At 37.2% G+C, this 16,233-nt stretch overlaps 1 protein-coding gene across 4 annotated transcripts in view; it reads right to left on the reverse strand.

Moving 5' to 3' along the window:
• The window catches only part of cntn4 (contactin 4), a 155,666-nt gene that overhangs the window by 7,066 nt on the left and 132,367 nt on the right, over positions 1-16,233 (reverse strand). For all 4 annotated transcript variants that reach the window (XM_081381410.1, XM_081381412.1, XM_081381413.1 and 1 more), the window contains 7 exons: positions 12,013-12,188; positions 9,618-9,738; positions 9,038-9,196; positions 6,658-6,807; positions 4,434-4,504; positions 1,709-1,943; positions 1,364-1,479 (listed from right to left, as the gene is read on the reverse strand). In XM_081381410.1, the coding sequence (XP_081237536.1) occupies positions 1,364-1,479; positions 1,709-1,943; positions 4,434-4,504; positions 6,658-6,807; positions 9,038-9,196; positions 9,618-9,738; positions 12,013-12,188 (1,028 nt within the window). The remainder of the gene's footprint in view (positions 1-1,363; positions 1,480-1,708; positions 1,944-4,433; positions 4,505-6,657; positions 6,808-9,037; positions 9,197-9,617; positions 9,739-12,012; positions 12,189-16,233) is intronic.

The raw sequence follows: 16,233 nt of genomic DNA on the forward strand, positions 1-16,233 counted from the left end.
GCGCGCGTGCTGACAGAGCAGTACCGGCGGTACCGGTAGATTCTCAGAAACTAAATAAGGTTTGCGCGCTTTGTTGAAGGGAAAAAATCGCTAAAGGGGTCTGCAATGTCGCTAAGTTAGCAACACTGTGTATCTCCATTTCTCCAACTAGGGGTTGGGCCACGGTTCAAACAGAAAATACGCGCTGCGTTAATCGCACGTTAAAAAAATTAGTGCCATTAATATGATTTTGCGTTAACGCGTTATTAACGCGCTAACTTTGACAGCCCTAATTTTTGTAACATTATAAATGTCTTTACTGTCACTTTAAAAAAAGTAGTGTCCTTGCTAAATAAAAGTTTTAATTACTTAAAAAAATCTTTTGAATAGTATTGCATAATATTTGTATATTTAGTAAAAGTGAACACACACATATATATATATATATATATATATATATATATATATATATATATATATATATATATATATATATATATATATATATAACATAATACTTACAATCAGTTATCATAAATCCATACTTTTAAATTGTATGCTTTTTAATTGATTAACATGAGCTAATCAGTGTCAGTCTTTGAGTCATCAGTAGATTTATATTGAAGGATTAAGCAATTAATTAAACAGTTAATTCTATATTTAGATTTAGCCAGTTTTATTCATGTTCATTTAAAAAATGTGCATAATGGTTTTAATATTTAGGGTTTTGAAAAATCTTAAAGGAGAACTCCGGTCAATTTTAACATTGAGCTAATTTTTTTTGTACATTTGGAGTGCTGTCAATACAGAGAACAACGACAAAAATCGGTGTTGCCTACACCAAGTTATTCTAATTTTAAAATGTGCACCCTATTGACTTCAATGGGGCAAGTAGTAAGCCTGCTTTTTAGCCTCTTAACATCCTTTAAGTGTCATTACAAGTGCACAGAAAATGTGAGTGATTCCTTCCGAGTGAACACGGGTGAATCTGACTGCAGTAGATGTTAGAGATATTAATAAAAATGAAGTTAATTCAGCCAGCCCTCATACCTCTGTTTACATCCTGTTTTCGGTGGACATTTTCTGTGCACTTGTAATGACACATCAAGGATGTTAAGAGGCTAAAAAGCAGGCTTACTACTTGCCCCATTGAAGTCAATAGGGTGCAAATTTTAAAAATAGAATAACTCGGTGTAGGCAACACCGATTTTTGTCGTTGTTCTCTGTATTGACAGCACTCCAAATGTACAAAAAAATGAGCTCAATGTTAAAATTGACCGGAGTTCTCCTTTAAGTAATTATAACAATAAACTAAATATTTCGTTTATGCACAAAAAATAAAATAAATAAATCAGCTTTTAATGTGAAAGTGTTTAGTGTGTACCTCATAGCCAAGAACACGTTTCTTGCTCGTGCTCCAGGGAAGGGCTTTCCAGGACACTTCAATGTCAAACGCTGAAAGACTTTTGGCTCTGAGTCGACTGGGGGCCCTTCCAGGCTCTGAATTCGATGGAGAAATTCTTCGATTAGAGCGTTTTATTCAACAAATGTCTGTAAAAGTCCAACTCTTTTTGAAAAACAAGGCTGGCCATGATTAATGGGTTCTGGCACAACACACTTCAGTTAACTTGGCTCCTATTAACTGGCTGCTAAGCGTTACACAGCGATATGTGAAAGGGTACATTTGACTTTAATTTCTCTGTTGCACACAACGGTTAATATGACTGACCCTCCTCAGCAGAGTAGATGGTGACCACGGGCCCAACAGGTCCTTCCCCCTTGTTATTGTACACCCCCACTTTGACTTGGAATGGGGAGAAGGGTAAGATGGTCTCATTTTTGAAGACGTATTTGGAGGCTTCGGGAGAGGGAACTGCCGCCTGCATCCACCCGGTGGCGCCAAAGGGCCGGAAAGCAACGACGTAGCCAAACCCTCCTCCGTTCTGGAGCTCTTCAGGAACAGGCTGCAACACAGACACACACCCACAAATAAAGCACATACATCTATAATACAGTACATTCCCTTTATTAAAATACCCTGATATATTATCCTTATATACTACTACTCATATGTTCACCACAGACAAAAACAACCATGTACAAAGGTAATCTAAATGTCATGGTTTTACAACCATGCTACTTGTTTGTAAGGTGTTTTCTCTTAAAGGGATATTTCACCCAAAAATGTAAATTCTGTCATTACTTACTCAACCTCATGTTATTTCAAACCCGTAAGACTTTCTTTCATCTTCATAACACAAATGAAGATCTTTTTGATGAAATCAGAGCTTTCTGTCCCTCCATTGACAGCTACACAACTACCACTTTGACGCTTCAAAAAGGTCATAAAGAGATTGTAAAACTAATCCATATGAATTGAGCGGTTTAGTCCAAATTTTCTGAAGAGACACGATCGCTTTATATGATGATCAGAATGAATTTTAATCACATTTAAACATTTTTAAAGCTCAGCCGAACCTGCTTGACGGGCAAGAACAAACCTCATTGGTTCTCACAGGTCAAGCAAGCAAGCTTCTGTTTACCACAACTGATGTGTTGTTGATGAATGTTTATGTGAAAAAAAAAAGCCTCAATAAAATCTGTTCAGAAAAATGTGCACTAAACCGCTCAATTCATATGGATTACTTTTACGATCTCTTTATGAACTTTTTGAAGCGTCAGTCTGGTAGTTGCGTAGCTGTCAATGGAGGGACAGAAAGCTCTCAGATTTCATTAAAAAGATCTTCACTTGTGTTCTGAAGATGAACGAAAGTCTTACGAGTTTGGAACGACATGAGGGTGAGGAATTAATGATCTTTTTTTTTTTTTTTGGGGTGAACTATCCCTTTTACTCTAGAGTTTACACACAAACCCGTCTGTTATATTTTGGCTGTGCAGACAGCAGGGTGTATGACTTTCCTGACACCTGTCAGGCATCAGAAGCCGTATTCGCGCTAATCTCTGCCGCGACGTGGTCTGAGGCAATATCTGTCATCTCTGCCTCTTCAGCAAGAGAGGGATTACATCTCCCAGGAAATCGTTTTGCCAGGTAATGACATCATGGTGGTTTTTGTTTGAAATATTGGTCTGCCACTGACCATGCAGTAATGCGGTGCGGTAACGGTGAGACCACCAGAAAATAGCATCCATTAGTCCGAAACCATGGCATGCGACTCAAAGAAGGGGGAGATTATGTTTTCACGCTTGCACACTTGTGCGGGAGAGTTTAACGGCTAAATAAAAATGCACCTGTAATCAAGCGCTCACTCCAGTGTCTGCTGTGAAAATAACAATTTGCCATAGAGAGACCAAACCTAATGGGATGTGTTCCAAAACCTAGGAGCTGCCTTGTTGTATATTACCGGTCGCTCCCTTCTAAGATTTGGAGCAGCAGAAACAGTGCTCGTCTATCTATCTATCTATCTATCTATCTATCTATCTATCTATCTATCTATCTATCTATCTATCTATCTATCTATCTATCTATCTATCTATCTATCTATCTATCTATCTATCTATCTATCTATCTATCTATCTATCTATCTATCTATCTATCTATCTATCTATCTATCTATCTATCTATCTATCTATCTATCTATCTACCTACCTACCTACCTACCTACCTATCTACCTATCTATCTATCTATCTATCTAGGAACAATCTCAGAAAAATCTGACAAAGCTACACAATTCACATTTAAAATACTGATAGAAAATAGATAAGTCTAATAAAGAAATATTTTATTTTAAAACATTTTTGTTATTAAAGTATAATATGAAGTCTTAAAATACAATTTAACACTTGGTTTTGTACAGTGAAATCCATCAGTACTGTTGAATGAAGTGGTGGTTTTGGAGTAAAAGACATGAAATTCTCTTGGACAAAAGATGGTGTTCTGTGGTATACGCACTGATCTATGTCATTCTATATAGATCAGTGGGTATACGTCATTTTTATTTAAAAAACAACAGAACTGAAGTCTCTAGTTCCCTGTGACAAACTTCCAGCTCAATAGATAACACCAGCTGACTCTCAAACCTGAACAATAGAACATTTCTCATGAAAGGAGATACAGAAAGAGAGAACGTAATCTTTGAAAAGTTCCTCGCAAAAATTCGAGGGTAACTCCATTTAATTATCTTTGCTGCTTCTCCTGTATGACAGCGGCAGTTATTGCCACGCAGCTCTTACAGAAAATGAAGTGTTCTGTGTATCCACTGTACTATGATTAATGAAAACCTCACATAAAAGGAACAATGATGTCTAGCCAGCTTGCAAAGGGAGACTGTATACAAAGGACTCACTAAGGGAGAGAAACACACACACACACACACACACACACACACACACACACACACACACACACACACACACACACACACACACACACACACACACACACACACACACACACACACACAGACGGGCGAGTGAAGTGCATTGGTCATCTTACCTCCCAAGTGATGACTAACTCTGATCGACTGCCACCTCCTCCGCTCACGTTGGCTGGGGTGACCTTGGGAACTGGAGGAAGGAAAAGATTTACTCAGTTTGGCTCAGGTGTGGCCATTTAAGACTTCGGTTTTTGCATATCATTTGAAAGTTCAACAAATAACATGGACATGATTTGAGCTGAAATATATTTTCATGTATAAATGACATGCTTATATTTTTCGATGCTGGGCCCTATTTCCCTTGACGGTTTTAACTGTATGATTTAAAAGCTCAACTGTGAGCTGAAAATAAAAACTGATATAAATGTATTTTAAATATATATATATATATATATATATATATATATATATATATATATATATATAGTATGTTGAGGGTCTGCAAGTTTTTTTAAAGTTTTATTTATAAATAAATTCATTTATTCAACAAGGATATATTAAATTAATCAAAAGTGAGAGTAAGACATTTATAATGTTACAAAAGAATTAAGCAGCACAACATTGATAATAATAATAATAAAAATAAAAGTTGCTTGAGCACCAAATCAGCATATTCTAATGTTCTGAAGGATCATGTTACACTGAAGACTGGAAAATTCAGCTTTGCCATCAACAGGATTAATTACATTTTAAAATATATTAAAATAGAAATGTTTTATTTAAAATTTGACATTTTACTATATTTTTGTTTAAATAAATGTAGCCTTGTTGGGCATGGGTTTTTTCAAAAACATTTAAAAAAATCTTACCGACCACATTTTTTTTTTTAACGGTAGTGTAGTATGTGTGTGTGTGTGTGTGTGTGTGTGTGTGTGTGTGTGTGTGTGTGTGTGTGTATATATATATATATATATTTATACAGGTGCTGGTCATAAAATTAGAATATCATCAAAAAGTTGATTTATTTCAAGAATTCAACTTAACATGTGAAACTAATATATTATATAGATTCATTACATGCAAAGTGAGATATTTCAAGCCTTTATTTGTTATAATTTTGATGATTATGGCTTACAGCTTATGAAACCCACGAAATCAAAATCCCAGAAAATTAGAATATTACATGAAATCACACAGTTATTACACAGTAATACCATGGTCATTGAACCAGGTTTTGGTTCTTTTGGCAGTGTGGGCAGGTGCAAATCCTGCTGGAAAATGAAGGAAGCATCTCCATAAAGCTTGTCTGCTGAAGGCAGCATGAAGTGCTCTGGAAATGTCCTGGTCGACGGCTGCGTTGAGTGGACAGCACAGTGGGCCAACACCAGCCGATGACATGGCTCCCCAAACCAACACAGACTGTGGAAACTTCACACTGGACTTCAAGCATCTTGGATTGTGTGCCTCTCCATTCTTCCTCCAGACTCTGGGACCTTGGTTTCCAAATGAGATGCAAAATTTGCTCTCATCAGAAAAGAGGACTTTGGTCCACTGTGCTTTATTAAATCCAGAGTCAACGCAGCCGTCGACCAGGACATTTCCAGAGCACTTCATGCTTCCTTCATTTTCCAGCAGGATTTGCACCTGCCCACACTGCCAAAATAACCAAAACCTGGTTCAATGACCATGGTATCACTGTGTAATTACTGTGTGATTTCATGTAATATTCTAATTTTCTGGGATTTTAATTTCGTGGGTTTCATAAGCTGTAAGCCATAATCATCAAAATTATAACAAATAAAGGCTTGAGATATCTCACTTTGCATTTAATGAGTCTATATAATATATTAGTTTCACCTGTTAAGTTGAATTCTTGAAATAAATCAACTTTTTGATGATATTCTAATTTTATGACCAGCACCTGTATATATATATATTTTTTTTTTTTTCACCTTGCATTTTACAGTTACTTAAATGGCATTGTGTGCGATAAATACATTTTTAAAAGTACAAATACTCCATTTTAGCCTGTTAGTAATTTATACTAGCCCATAAAACTGCATACATAATTACATTTGAACATTTTCTGAAGGAATGTAAGTGGTGTTTGCATGCAAAATGAGCCGTCAGGATGCTCAAGCATTGCAGCATATTGCTATGGCGTTTTCTAAAGTGCTTTGTAGCATTTTGCAAGGGTGTTTGCTTACTGGCTAAAGTCAGAAGTCTTAGATATGGCTTTGGTCCTCCTTCAACGCAATCAACGCGTTACGGAAGATAGCGACTCACACCACATGATGCTAATTGAAAGAGCCACATGCAGACTAACGTGTCTGAAGCACTCACCTGTTTCTTTCGTCCTGGCTTTCTTCGAGGGTTTGCTGGGCTCTCCTGTGCCCACTGCGTTGCCTGCCAAAACTCTGAACTCATACTCCACCCAGGGGTTAAGCTCGATTACTGTAGCAGTCAGATGTGTGCCCCCCACCACCTCCGGCACTGGAACAAAACAGAACACACACATACTGTGAGACGAGCCCCCTCGTGAGCCTGCACGGCCCCCTGCTCGCTCACACAAACAAGATGCACAGCGCGGGTCTCTTCGGCTCGGTGAGATAATAGGCTCCGTAGGTAAGATCCAAAAGCGGGCTTATCGACAGGTGCTGTGAAAGCTGAGATAAAAATAACACCCTATAGTTGCAATTATACATCTATCTATCGATATGAAATTCACAAATAAGTAAATTCTCTGTTGTAAAGCTTCATTTGTGTGTGTGTGTGTGTGAGTGTGTGCAGACATTCATAACATTAAAATGTTAAAATCACTTGTTTTAAAAACTTTTTTTCCCTCTGGAATTCAGATTGTTCTTTTCATTTTTGTGGTTCTTTTCCTGGCACCACAGTTTTATATTTTGTCAAGGTAAGCGCCCTATATCTCTCTATACTGCCATTCAATGTTTTTGGGGTAAGTACGATTCTTTGAAAGAAATTAATACTTTTATTCAGCAAGGATGCATTAAATTGATCAGAATTTATAGTAAATACTTTATATGTTACAAATTTTTTTTTTCAAATATTAAAACATTTCACAATATACAGGGAAGCAAACATATTTGATCAAATAAATGCAGCCTTGGTGAGCATAATAGACTTAAAAAATAATAAACATTAAAAAATCTTACCAACCACAAACCTTTGAACATTAGTTCAGTGTATGTGTGTGTGTGTACATGTTTTTCTATCCCGGTGGGGACTTAAACCTGAATGCACACAGACTCATGAGTATGGAAGCTTGTTTCCGCCACAGAATAAAACATTTTAAAAGGTAATTGCGACTTTTTATCTCACAATTGCGAGTTTACATCTCGCAATTCTGACTTTATTTCTCAGAATTGCGAGATATAAAGTCACAATTGCGTGAAAAAGTCGCAATTGTGTGTTATAAAGTCAGAATTGCGAGATATAAAGTCAGAATTGCGTGTAATAAAGTCGCAATTGCATGTTATAAAATCAGAATTGCGAGTTAGAATTGTGTGAAATAAAGTCACAATTGTGTCTTATAAAGTCAGAATTCTGACTTTTTTTCTCGCAATTGCGACTTTATATCACGCAATTGTGAGATATAAAGTCAGAATTGCATGATATAAAGTCGCAATTGCGTGTTATAAAGTCAGAATTGTGAGATATAAACTATTCTGAGGTAAAAAAAGAAAAAAAAAGTCCATCTTTTGTTCCCCCTTAGAATTGGACGTTATATCTCACAATTGTGAGTTTATATCTCACAATTCTGAGAAAAGATGTCAGAATTGCGAGTTTATATAGAATTGCGAGATATAAAGTCAGAATTACGTGAAATAAAGTCACAATTGCATGTTATAAAGTCAGAATTATGAGATATAAAGTCGCAATTGTGTGAAATAGTTGCAATTGCGTGTTATAAAGTCAGAATTGCGTGATATAAAGTCGCAACTGCGAGAAAAAAAGTCAGAATTCTGACTTTATATCTCGCAATTCTGACTTTATAACACGCAATTGCGACTATTTCACACAATTGCGACTTTATATCTCATAATTCTGACTTTATAACATGCAATTGCGACTTTATTTCACGCAATTCTGACTTGAGATGTAAACTCGCAATTGTGAGATAAAAAGTCGCAATTATCTTTTAAAATGTTTTATTCTGTGGCGGAAACAAGCTTCCATAGATGAGGACTCATGTCACTGTGGGGATCTAAATTGAGGTCCCCATGGGTACACAAGCTTATAAATCATACAGAATGATTTAAAAAAAAAAGAAGTAAATATGCAGAAAGTTTTGTGTGATGGGTAGGCTTAGTGTAAGGGGACAGAATATACCATTTGGACAGTATAAAACCATTACGTCAATGGAGAGTCCCCACAAAGATAGCCAACCAGACTATGTGTGTGTGTATTTGTGTGTGTATGTGTGTACACCCAATACAGCCCATGGGTACATTTTACTGTCATTGTGTGGAAAAGAGCAAAACATCTCCTTTTGGATCGCTGTTCAAGCTACAGAGAAAGCACAACTACATGTGGTAAAACCAATCATTTTGGCAAGGTCTAAAATAAGCATTAACAAGCATAAATAAAAAAAAACATGATGAAAATCTCAGTACGTAATAGGAGAGAAAAAAGCAGGGGGACGAAATAGGAAACTATGCAGAAAATGTTTTGATCAGTGAAGGCTGGTTAGAAGCCCCACCTGTGCTAACAGCTTGCCAGCCGAGGGAGAAAGGGGTTCTAGCCTGGATGGTGTAGGCAGTAATTGGACTGTGATTATCAGGACCAGGCCTCCAGGAGAGAGTGGCAGTGGTATCTGTGATTTCTTCCACATGGATGCTGGTAGGGGGGCCAGGGGGACCTGAGACAGAAGACAGCAATGCAAACCAGAACACACACACACACACACACACACACACACACACACACAATGATGTCACGCTTGTAGGCTGCACATAGACGGCCCCCTAAAGCACAGCAATGCAGCTGGTTAAGTCTGAGCTACGTTTTTACTGACTTAAAAGCTCTAATTAGATTATGTCTCATTTTTTATGGGTATTTTTTTTTGCCGTAGCAGGAAAACCAGCACATCTTTCCTCCATTTGGTAAACATTTACAATGCGTCACTGGCTTGTTTAACAGTCTGTAACACTGTATCTAGTTAGTTGATGAATATTTAATATTCAATAGCCAGAGTGTGCAAAAGTAGATTATGTCTTATTTATGTATATAAGATATAATAACCACATGCAAGTGTTATTAATGTTTCACAGCATTTTCACCTCTGACAATCAGGTCAGTTGCAATGGAGCTGCTGTCCACCTTGGTCTGTACGGCACACGTGTACTTCCCAGCATGCCTCAGCTGAATGTTTCGGATCATGATGTCACCTGCTGAGTGCTGCTAAAAAAGAAAGATCAAAGATATGGTAAGGAGTAACAGACTGGGTAGAGAAATCAAACAAATTTTATTATTCAGTTGTATTTGCACATCTTAAATAATGCTTGTTTTAAATTGTATTTATATGTACTTACATTATAGTACATATATTTGATATTTATCAGTATAACATTTGGATGAACAAAAATTGGGATGACATTTTTTTTTCAGCTTTCCGTACAGCCGTAGACAAACTATGACTACAAGGACATTATTTAAAAAGTTTTTTTTTTTCATCATGGCCTATTATTGCCTTAAATGACATGCAAATATGTAGGTCATACAAAAACTCTTTTTGTCTAGATGAGCAGTTTTTGCTCAGAAATGGCTACCAAGTGGACTAGAGTATATGGTAAATAAAAAATATGGCTAATTTGGTACCTGTCTCTGTGAGTACTTAGAACAATTTAATTAATTTGACATATTGTATAAGAAGTCATTGTACAATAAAAATATCAGTTTCAATAGTTTCAGAACTCAAAAGTTCCTTGTTAATCAAAAAGACAGCTTTGATTGAAACCAAGCTCAGAAAATGACTTGTTTCAGTTTGTCACATTACTACGTCACAGTGTGACGAAAGACCACCTCTGCAGAAGAAGATCAACGCCTACTTCTACATCATGGCCTCTTTAGCCCCGCCCACCGATTTGCACGTCATATAATAGTAAAAACGAAACAGAAGCAAACAAAATGATAGAGGATTACAAGATGGTTTGAAGTGCCAAGTTGTGGAAAAACAGTCTTTGCATTGCCTTCCTTGTGATCCTATAACATTAAGAAAGTGTGGATGAACTTTATTTTTAACGAAGTTCCAGTCAGATCACGTCAAGACACCGTTTGCTTGTATTTATACTGTAGCACCGCAATCAAATTGAATAGTTGTGATTTGCTGTTCTTTCCTTTGCTTCCGCATTTATGGAGTTAATGCGGAAGCTTTCCCGGAATTGGAAGAAAGCACATAGAGAACGCTATTTTTGTTATTGTTTTGATCTAAGCCAACATCGGAAGTTTTCAAAACAATTTCACATATGTAATGGTGGGAACGTTGAAAATTATTTTAATATGCAAAACTGTGACCCCATCATTGCAGTGGGTCAATGTCTTGAATGCTCGAGTGTTCGAAAGAGAGGGTCAAAAACAGGAGAGAAAATATATATATATATATAAATAAAATGTATATGTATATATATATAAATGCAGTTCATGACCCTTTAAAGCAAATTTTGGGTGTGTAGAATTAATAACTTTGCTATTTTTCCTTATCAAGGGTATATACTTTCCCCACATTCTTCACTCAAAGTGCTGCTATTAAGATACATCACTCATAATAAATCATAGTAATCAGGTAAAATAATATTAGAGTGGCAGTTTTTGCTCTTAAAATAGAGCACTTCCATCTAGAAAGTTCTTGCTTGTTTCTTTGGAGACGGGCCACCTCTATGGATGACATGATGAACTAGATGGCAAGAAAAGCGATCAGGCCCTCACCCCCAAAAGGAGAGGGAAAAAAAAATATCATGAACTTTTAATGAAAGAAACGCATGTGACTGTACAAGTGCTGCAATTCACACTGAGTGGGAAGCTTAATTATACTGTAGATTAATACAGAATGGGTTGTCAGTGCCTGGACATATAATGGGAAAATCTCTTATCATAAATTCACAAACTCAAAACTGTGGAATTTAATGAAAGAATTAATGTGATTTTTTTCCCAGCAACTCAGCTGAAAGTACTCGGTATGAATATCTAAAGAACAATATGTTACCAATTACAGCTTAAATACATTTGCATATATGTATGTGAAGTGTCCAGCTAGTAGACACAGCGTTAGTTCTTAATATTTTTTTTTAAGAAAGGAAAAACAAGTATTTAAAAATATATTAAAAAACTATGGCTCTGTTCCAAAACCTATTAGCTGCCTAAGCCTGCACAGGCATGCAACACCTGTTGTAAAAGTAGTAAGCATGATTATGCTGTATTCTGACTCAATGATTTATGATACATTTATTTGCTATATTTAAATTTATGATTCAAATATATACTTAATTGAATACAGCAACATATTACATGCTATTTTTTTTAAAATGGCGGCAGCTACTGGTGGCTGCCATGTTGAGATCACAGGACCAGACATAAACTATACACTTTATCTTGGTAATCCCAGTATTATCAGAAACTTTTGGCTGCGATATAAATAAATAAACCAGTGAATGGTATTTTTAATTGTTTTGTTCTTACTCCGCCAACTTTTTCAAAGTATCCTCCATGGCTGCCGAAGTGGATGAGCTGCTCGTTGAAGAACCATGTGAACTTGAGCTCCAACGAGGAGTCGTAGGAAACCTGGCAGGGAAGAATGATGCTCTCGCCAACGGTCACGTCCAGCGTGTTGGGAGCAGTTGTAATGATCGTTGGCTCTGGAAAACAATATACATATAAATGGTTACACATAAATAAATTTCAAAAAGTACCATTTTGGAAATAAAACAAGCATTAATGTTTTGAAAATTCTTGACTTTTATTCAGCAAGGATGCATTAAATTGGTCAAAAGTGACAGTAAAGACATTTATAATGTTACAAAAGATTTAACTTTGAACGTTGTTCAAATGTCCAGTGCATAGAGCTCCACGACAGATGGCTAACAACTAACAGGGAAATATCTAGGGTGGACGAAGAGGTGAATAACCCATGAACGATCCATGAGCTCCACCATGTGTCACTGTCTGATCTTTGCTAAGCCCTAAATGTCCCAGAATGCACTACTCTGAAAAACAGATAACACGCCACCAGTCCCGGCAGGGCCTGCGCCCAGCTCACTTTCTTCCCAAGTCAGTTTAGTTCACACACAGACTGGCGTCATTTCACAAGTGAACACGACAAGCACGCCTGCTCTTCCACTTTCAGAGTGCAGCCTTGTGTAGAACAGGTGCATGAGAGCAAAAATCCACTGCAGGACGCTTTTGAGCCTCATGAGGGCGCTGTGTGTGTTTCCCTGAAATGTCCATCAGACTAAATTAAGCACGGTGAATGATACCCCAGAAGAGTGCAAATGTATGCTGAAAGCAGACGGCACAAGCTTCCAATCTATGTGTGAGGATTCGATTCTGGAATTACAGGTCTCCGACACATGAAACAACCTTTCCCATCTCGACTGCTATCAAACTGGAAAGGCAAAGCTAACAGGTGCGTTACTATGGGTTTTGTGCGGAACACAATGAGGGGCCGTCGGATGAGGCTTGCTTCTTTTATTGTTTGGATGAGATCCCTCTCCGACTGTCTGTCAGATTCACACAATGGGATGACAATACGGCACTGCCTGGTATTCTGTCAGCTCTTAGCCTGGCAATTCAATTCAGAATTCAACAGCAGCGCCTTGAAGCCCAGAAAAGAGCATGTTACTCGCTCTTCTCCTGTAGGAACAGCACTTGTTGGAGGATTGGTTGAGTAATGTACCTTATCTTCATCCCCGATACCTTCACCACTTTCATCCTGTTCTCCGTGTAATGCTCCCATGTTATTGTTTGCCATCTCTCATAGTAGACGGATGTCCCATGGCTCCCTTTGTTCTTCACTATGGAAGTGGCTTGGGGTCTCCAAACAAGGCGGATTCCTCTATGGTCTATATTTAAACAAGCATCAGACTGAACTGAACAAGTGAAAAATTACCATTGCAAGTCAACGAGAAGCTATTAATACCTCCTATTGTGGTTGTAAAAAATGAATCGCGCCTCACTGAGGGTGTAGAGGGAATGTGCGGTTGCGCTGATCCGCAAACTTGCACTTCAGACCAGAGCCCTGAACGGTGGTAGAAAAATCTCTGAGGTGAAACCTGAAAATTAATTCAAGGCAAAGCTGACACTGCTGTCTTACAGTCGAGGTTGTAGAACTGGAGAAAATGCCTCTTATTACCCCGCTCCATCATCATCTGTGACAGATTGCATAGATAACCTCGTTTAAAAGACCTGACGCCCTCAAGCTCTCGTCGGCGTAATCTGAGTGATATCCTTCTTGCATAATACCTTGTTACTGTTACTGTCTGTCATTAAAGCTGTCGAGAGAAGACGAGACCCTATAGATTAACAGCGGCAATCCGTGGAAGCTTTCAGACCGATCCCATCACAGAAACGTCAATGACCTCAAAAGTGTTCACACTTTTGAATTAATGCAGCCCCATCCATTTTGCTAATATCCTGCTTCATAGCGACAGAAAGAAGGTGACGGGAACGGAAAAACCCTGCTACACAATGACCAAGCAAGTTCTGTGGAAGTATAGAAGAGCCAGACTACACGTTATTCTTCTCTAATATTTCTACTTGAATATTGCAGTCTCATACAGGTCAAGTGTTCTGGGAGGCTCACAATGATTTGGCACACAAACCAATTGAGCAAAGCCAACGTGCAGATCTGTGCGACAGGCTCCTGCTGATCGTGTCAAGAAATCAAACTCAAACAAGGTCAAACTATTAGCAAATAACACCTGTGACTTTGTCATTTATTTGAAATAAGATTTTCTGTATGTATCTTATGATAGCAATGCACTGCAAATTTTTTTTTTTTGAGTTGAGTTTAGTCAACTTGAAATGTGAAATTGTAGTGTGACAACTTGGATATTTGAGTTGACTAAACTTAAGATTTTAAGGCAGAACAAACTTACTTCATTAAGTTTTTATTTTATTTTATTTTTTACAGTGTGTATAACAAGATGATCTGAAAATTAATAAATTAATGTAATTAGTTACATCAGGAAAGACAATATACAGAAATTCCCTCAGCAAGAGTGGTTTAGAAACCGTCAAATTCTGTCAAATTCGTAATTAGGAATAAAAAATATGCAATTATACTAAACAATTTTAAAGTAGAAAGTATGTTCAACTTGCTTTTCATCTGTAATAAAAAATGCACTGAAGCAAACTCAAAACTTTGAGAAAACATTGTCATGCAGCACTGACGTCGAGTAAAAGTAAATAAAGCAGCTAGAAATAAACGTTTCAGTCATTCAGTGTGTTTTATGAAACTCTAAGCCGCCATCAAAACACTGTTCCACAGAAGGAATAACAAAACTCGAAAGACACAAAATAGGACAAAACCTAAACTACATCACTAGAGAGACAACTGCCTGTCCATAGTAATGTATATGAATTAACTTCTAAATTGAACAGGAACTTGTGTTTTTACAGTGAAATATAGATACGCATTTTTATTTATAGAGAACAATGGAGAGAAAAGAAAGAATGGGATCAGGAAAAGTCATGAGCTTCATTCACATGATTACCAGGCGGCTACAAAAAAGTGTACTTGACATGATTCTTAAGATTTTGACCAACAAAAAAAATATCTATACCATACTAAAATCGGTTATATATCTGCCCCCATTCTCCATGTCTTTTTTTTCCTCTCCTCATGCACACTCTAAAAGCACTCGAAATGACCAAGGCTCCTTATCTTCACTCCAATACCTCGGCAAAATCGCACCAAAAGAAAGCTGACAAAAAGCCTGACCACTGCAACCTCTTCCAATTGAGTTTCCACCCTCCGCGATAACCTTGCGGATCTTGCAATCCCCCTTTTTTGAAGCTCGTACTCAGACAAGTCGGGTCGAAAACATCACAAAGTAATAATTGAAATAGAGCCTCTTGGATATGTGCGCAATCTGTGATAGCTTTAGTCCTTTTTCAAAAGAGCATTGGGTAAAATTCCATCAAATATAAAAGCATTTAATAACAAATTAAACTTTAGTCAAAATAAAAGTCAAATGAGTAACAACACAGAAGAAAACAGTACTAGTTGACAATGAAACAACTGAACACCACTGAAAGAAAGAAGTTGTAATTATAATGAATAATTATTTTTAATTATAAAATATAATATAAAACATATATATATAATAAAGAATAGGCCTAACAGCACAAGTGGAAATAAATTCAACCACAGTTTTATGTATGAAAGTGGTTAAACATCCCATTTATTTTTTGATTATGTTTTAATGTGTGCACTGCAACTTTAAGCGACATGGGATAATTGTGTACGTTGCATGCAACAGTGAGGCAACTCATTATGAAAATGATCTCTCACCAACTCTGATATCATTGTCCAACATCCAAACACATGATCTGATCCTCAGTTAATCTCTGTCCAGCAAAACTAATTTCTAATTAAGACTAATTAATCTAGGTAATATCCTCTCAGCGTTCTGATGATTGGGACATCAGCAGGGCTGACACAATGCTCCGTTTCCAACCGCTGTTTGCTGGGAGGGTTTACATGCAACTTATCCAGTGGGAATCTAATGTGACAGGTATTTTTCAGCCCTCATATCACCACAGTCAATTTAAATAAACCACTGTCATCTCCCATAAGGGTTGCGGCAGACGCTGATGTACACAGGCAAACCAGGTTTCCACTCCTAAATGAAATTGCAAATGTAAATGCCCCTGTCTTAGTCTCAGTGCCTTATTAATAGT

This window comes from Scardinius erythrophthalmus, assembly GCF_964197995.2.
Source record: "Scardinius erythrophthalmus genome assembly, chromosome: 12".
Classification (NCBI taxonomy): Eukaryota; Metazoa; Chordata; class Actinopteri; order Cypriniformes; family Leuciscidae; genus Scardinius; species Scardinius erythrophthalmus.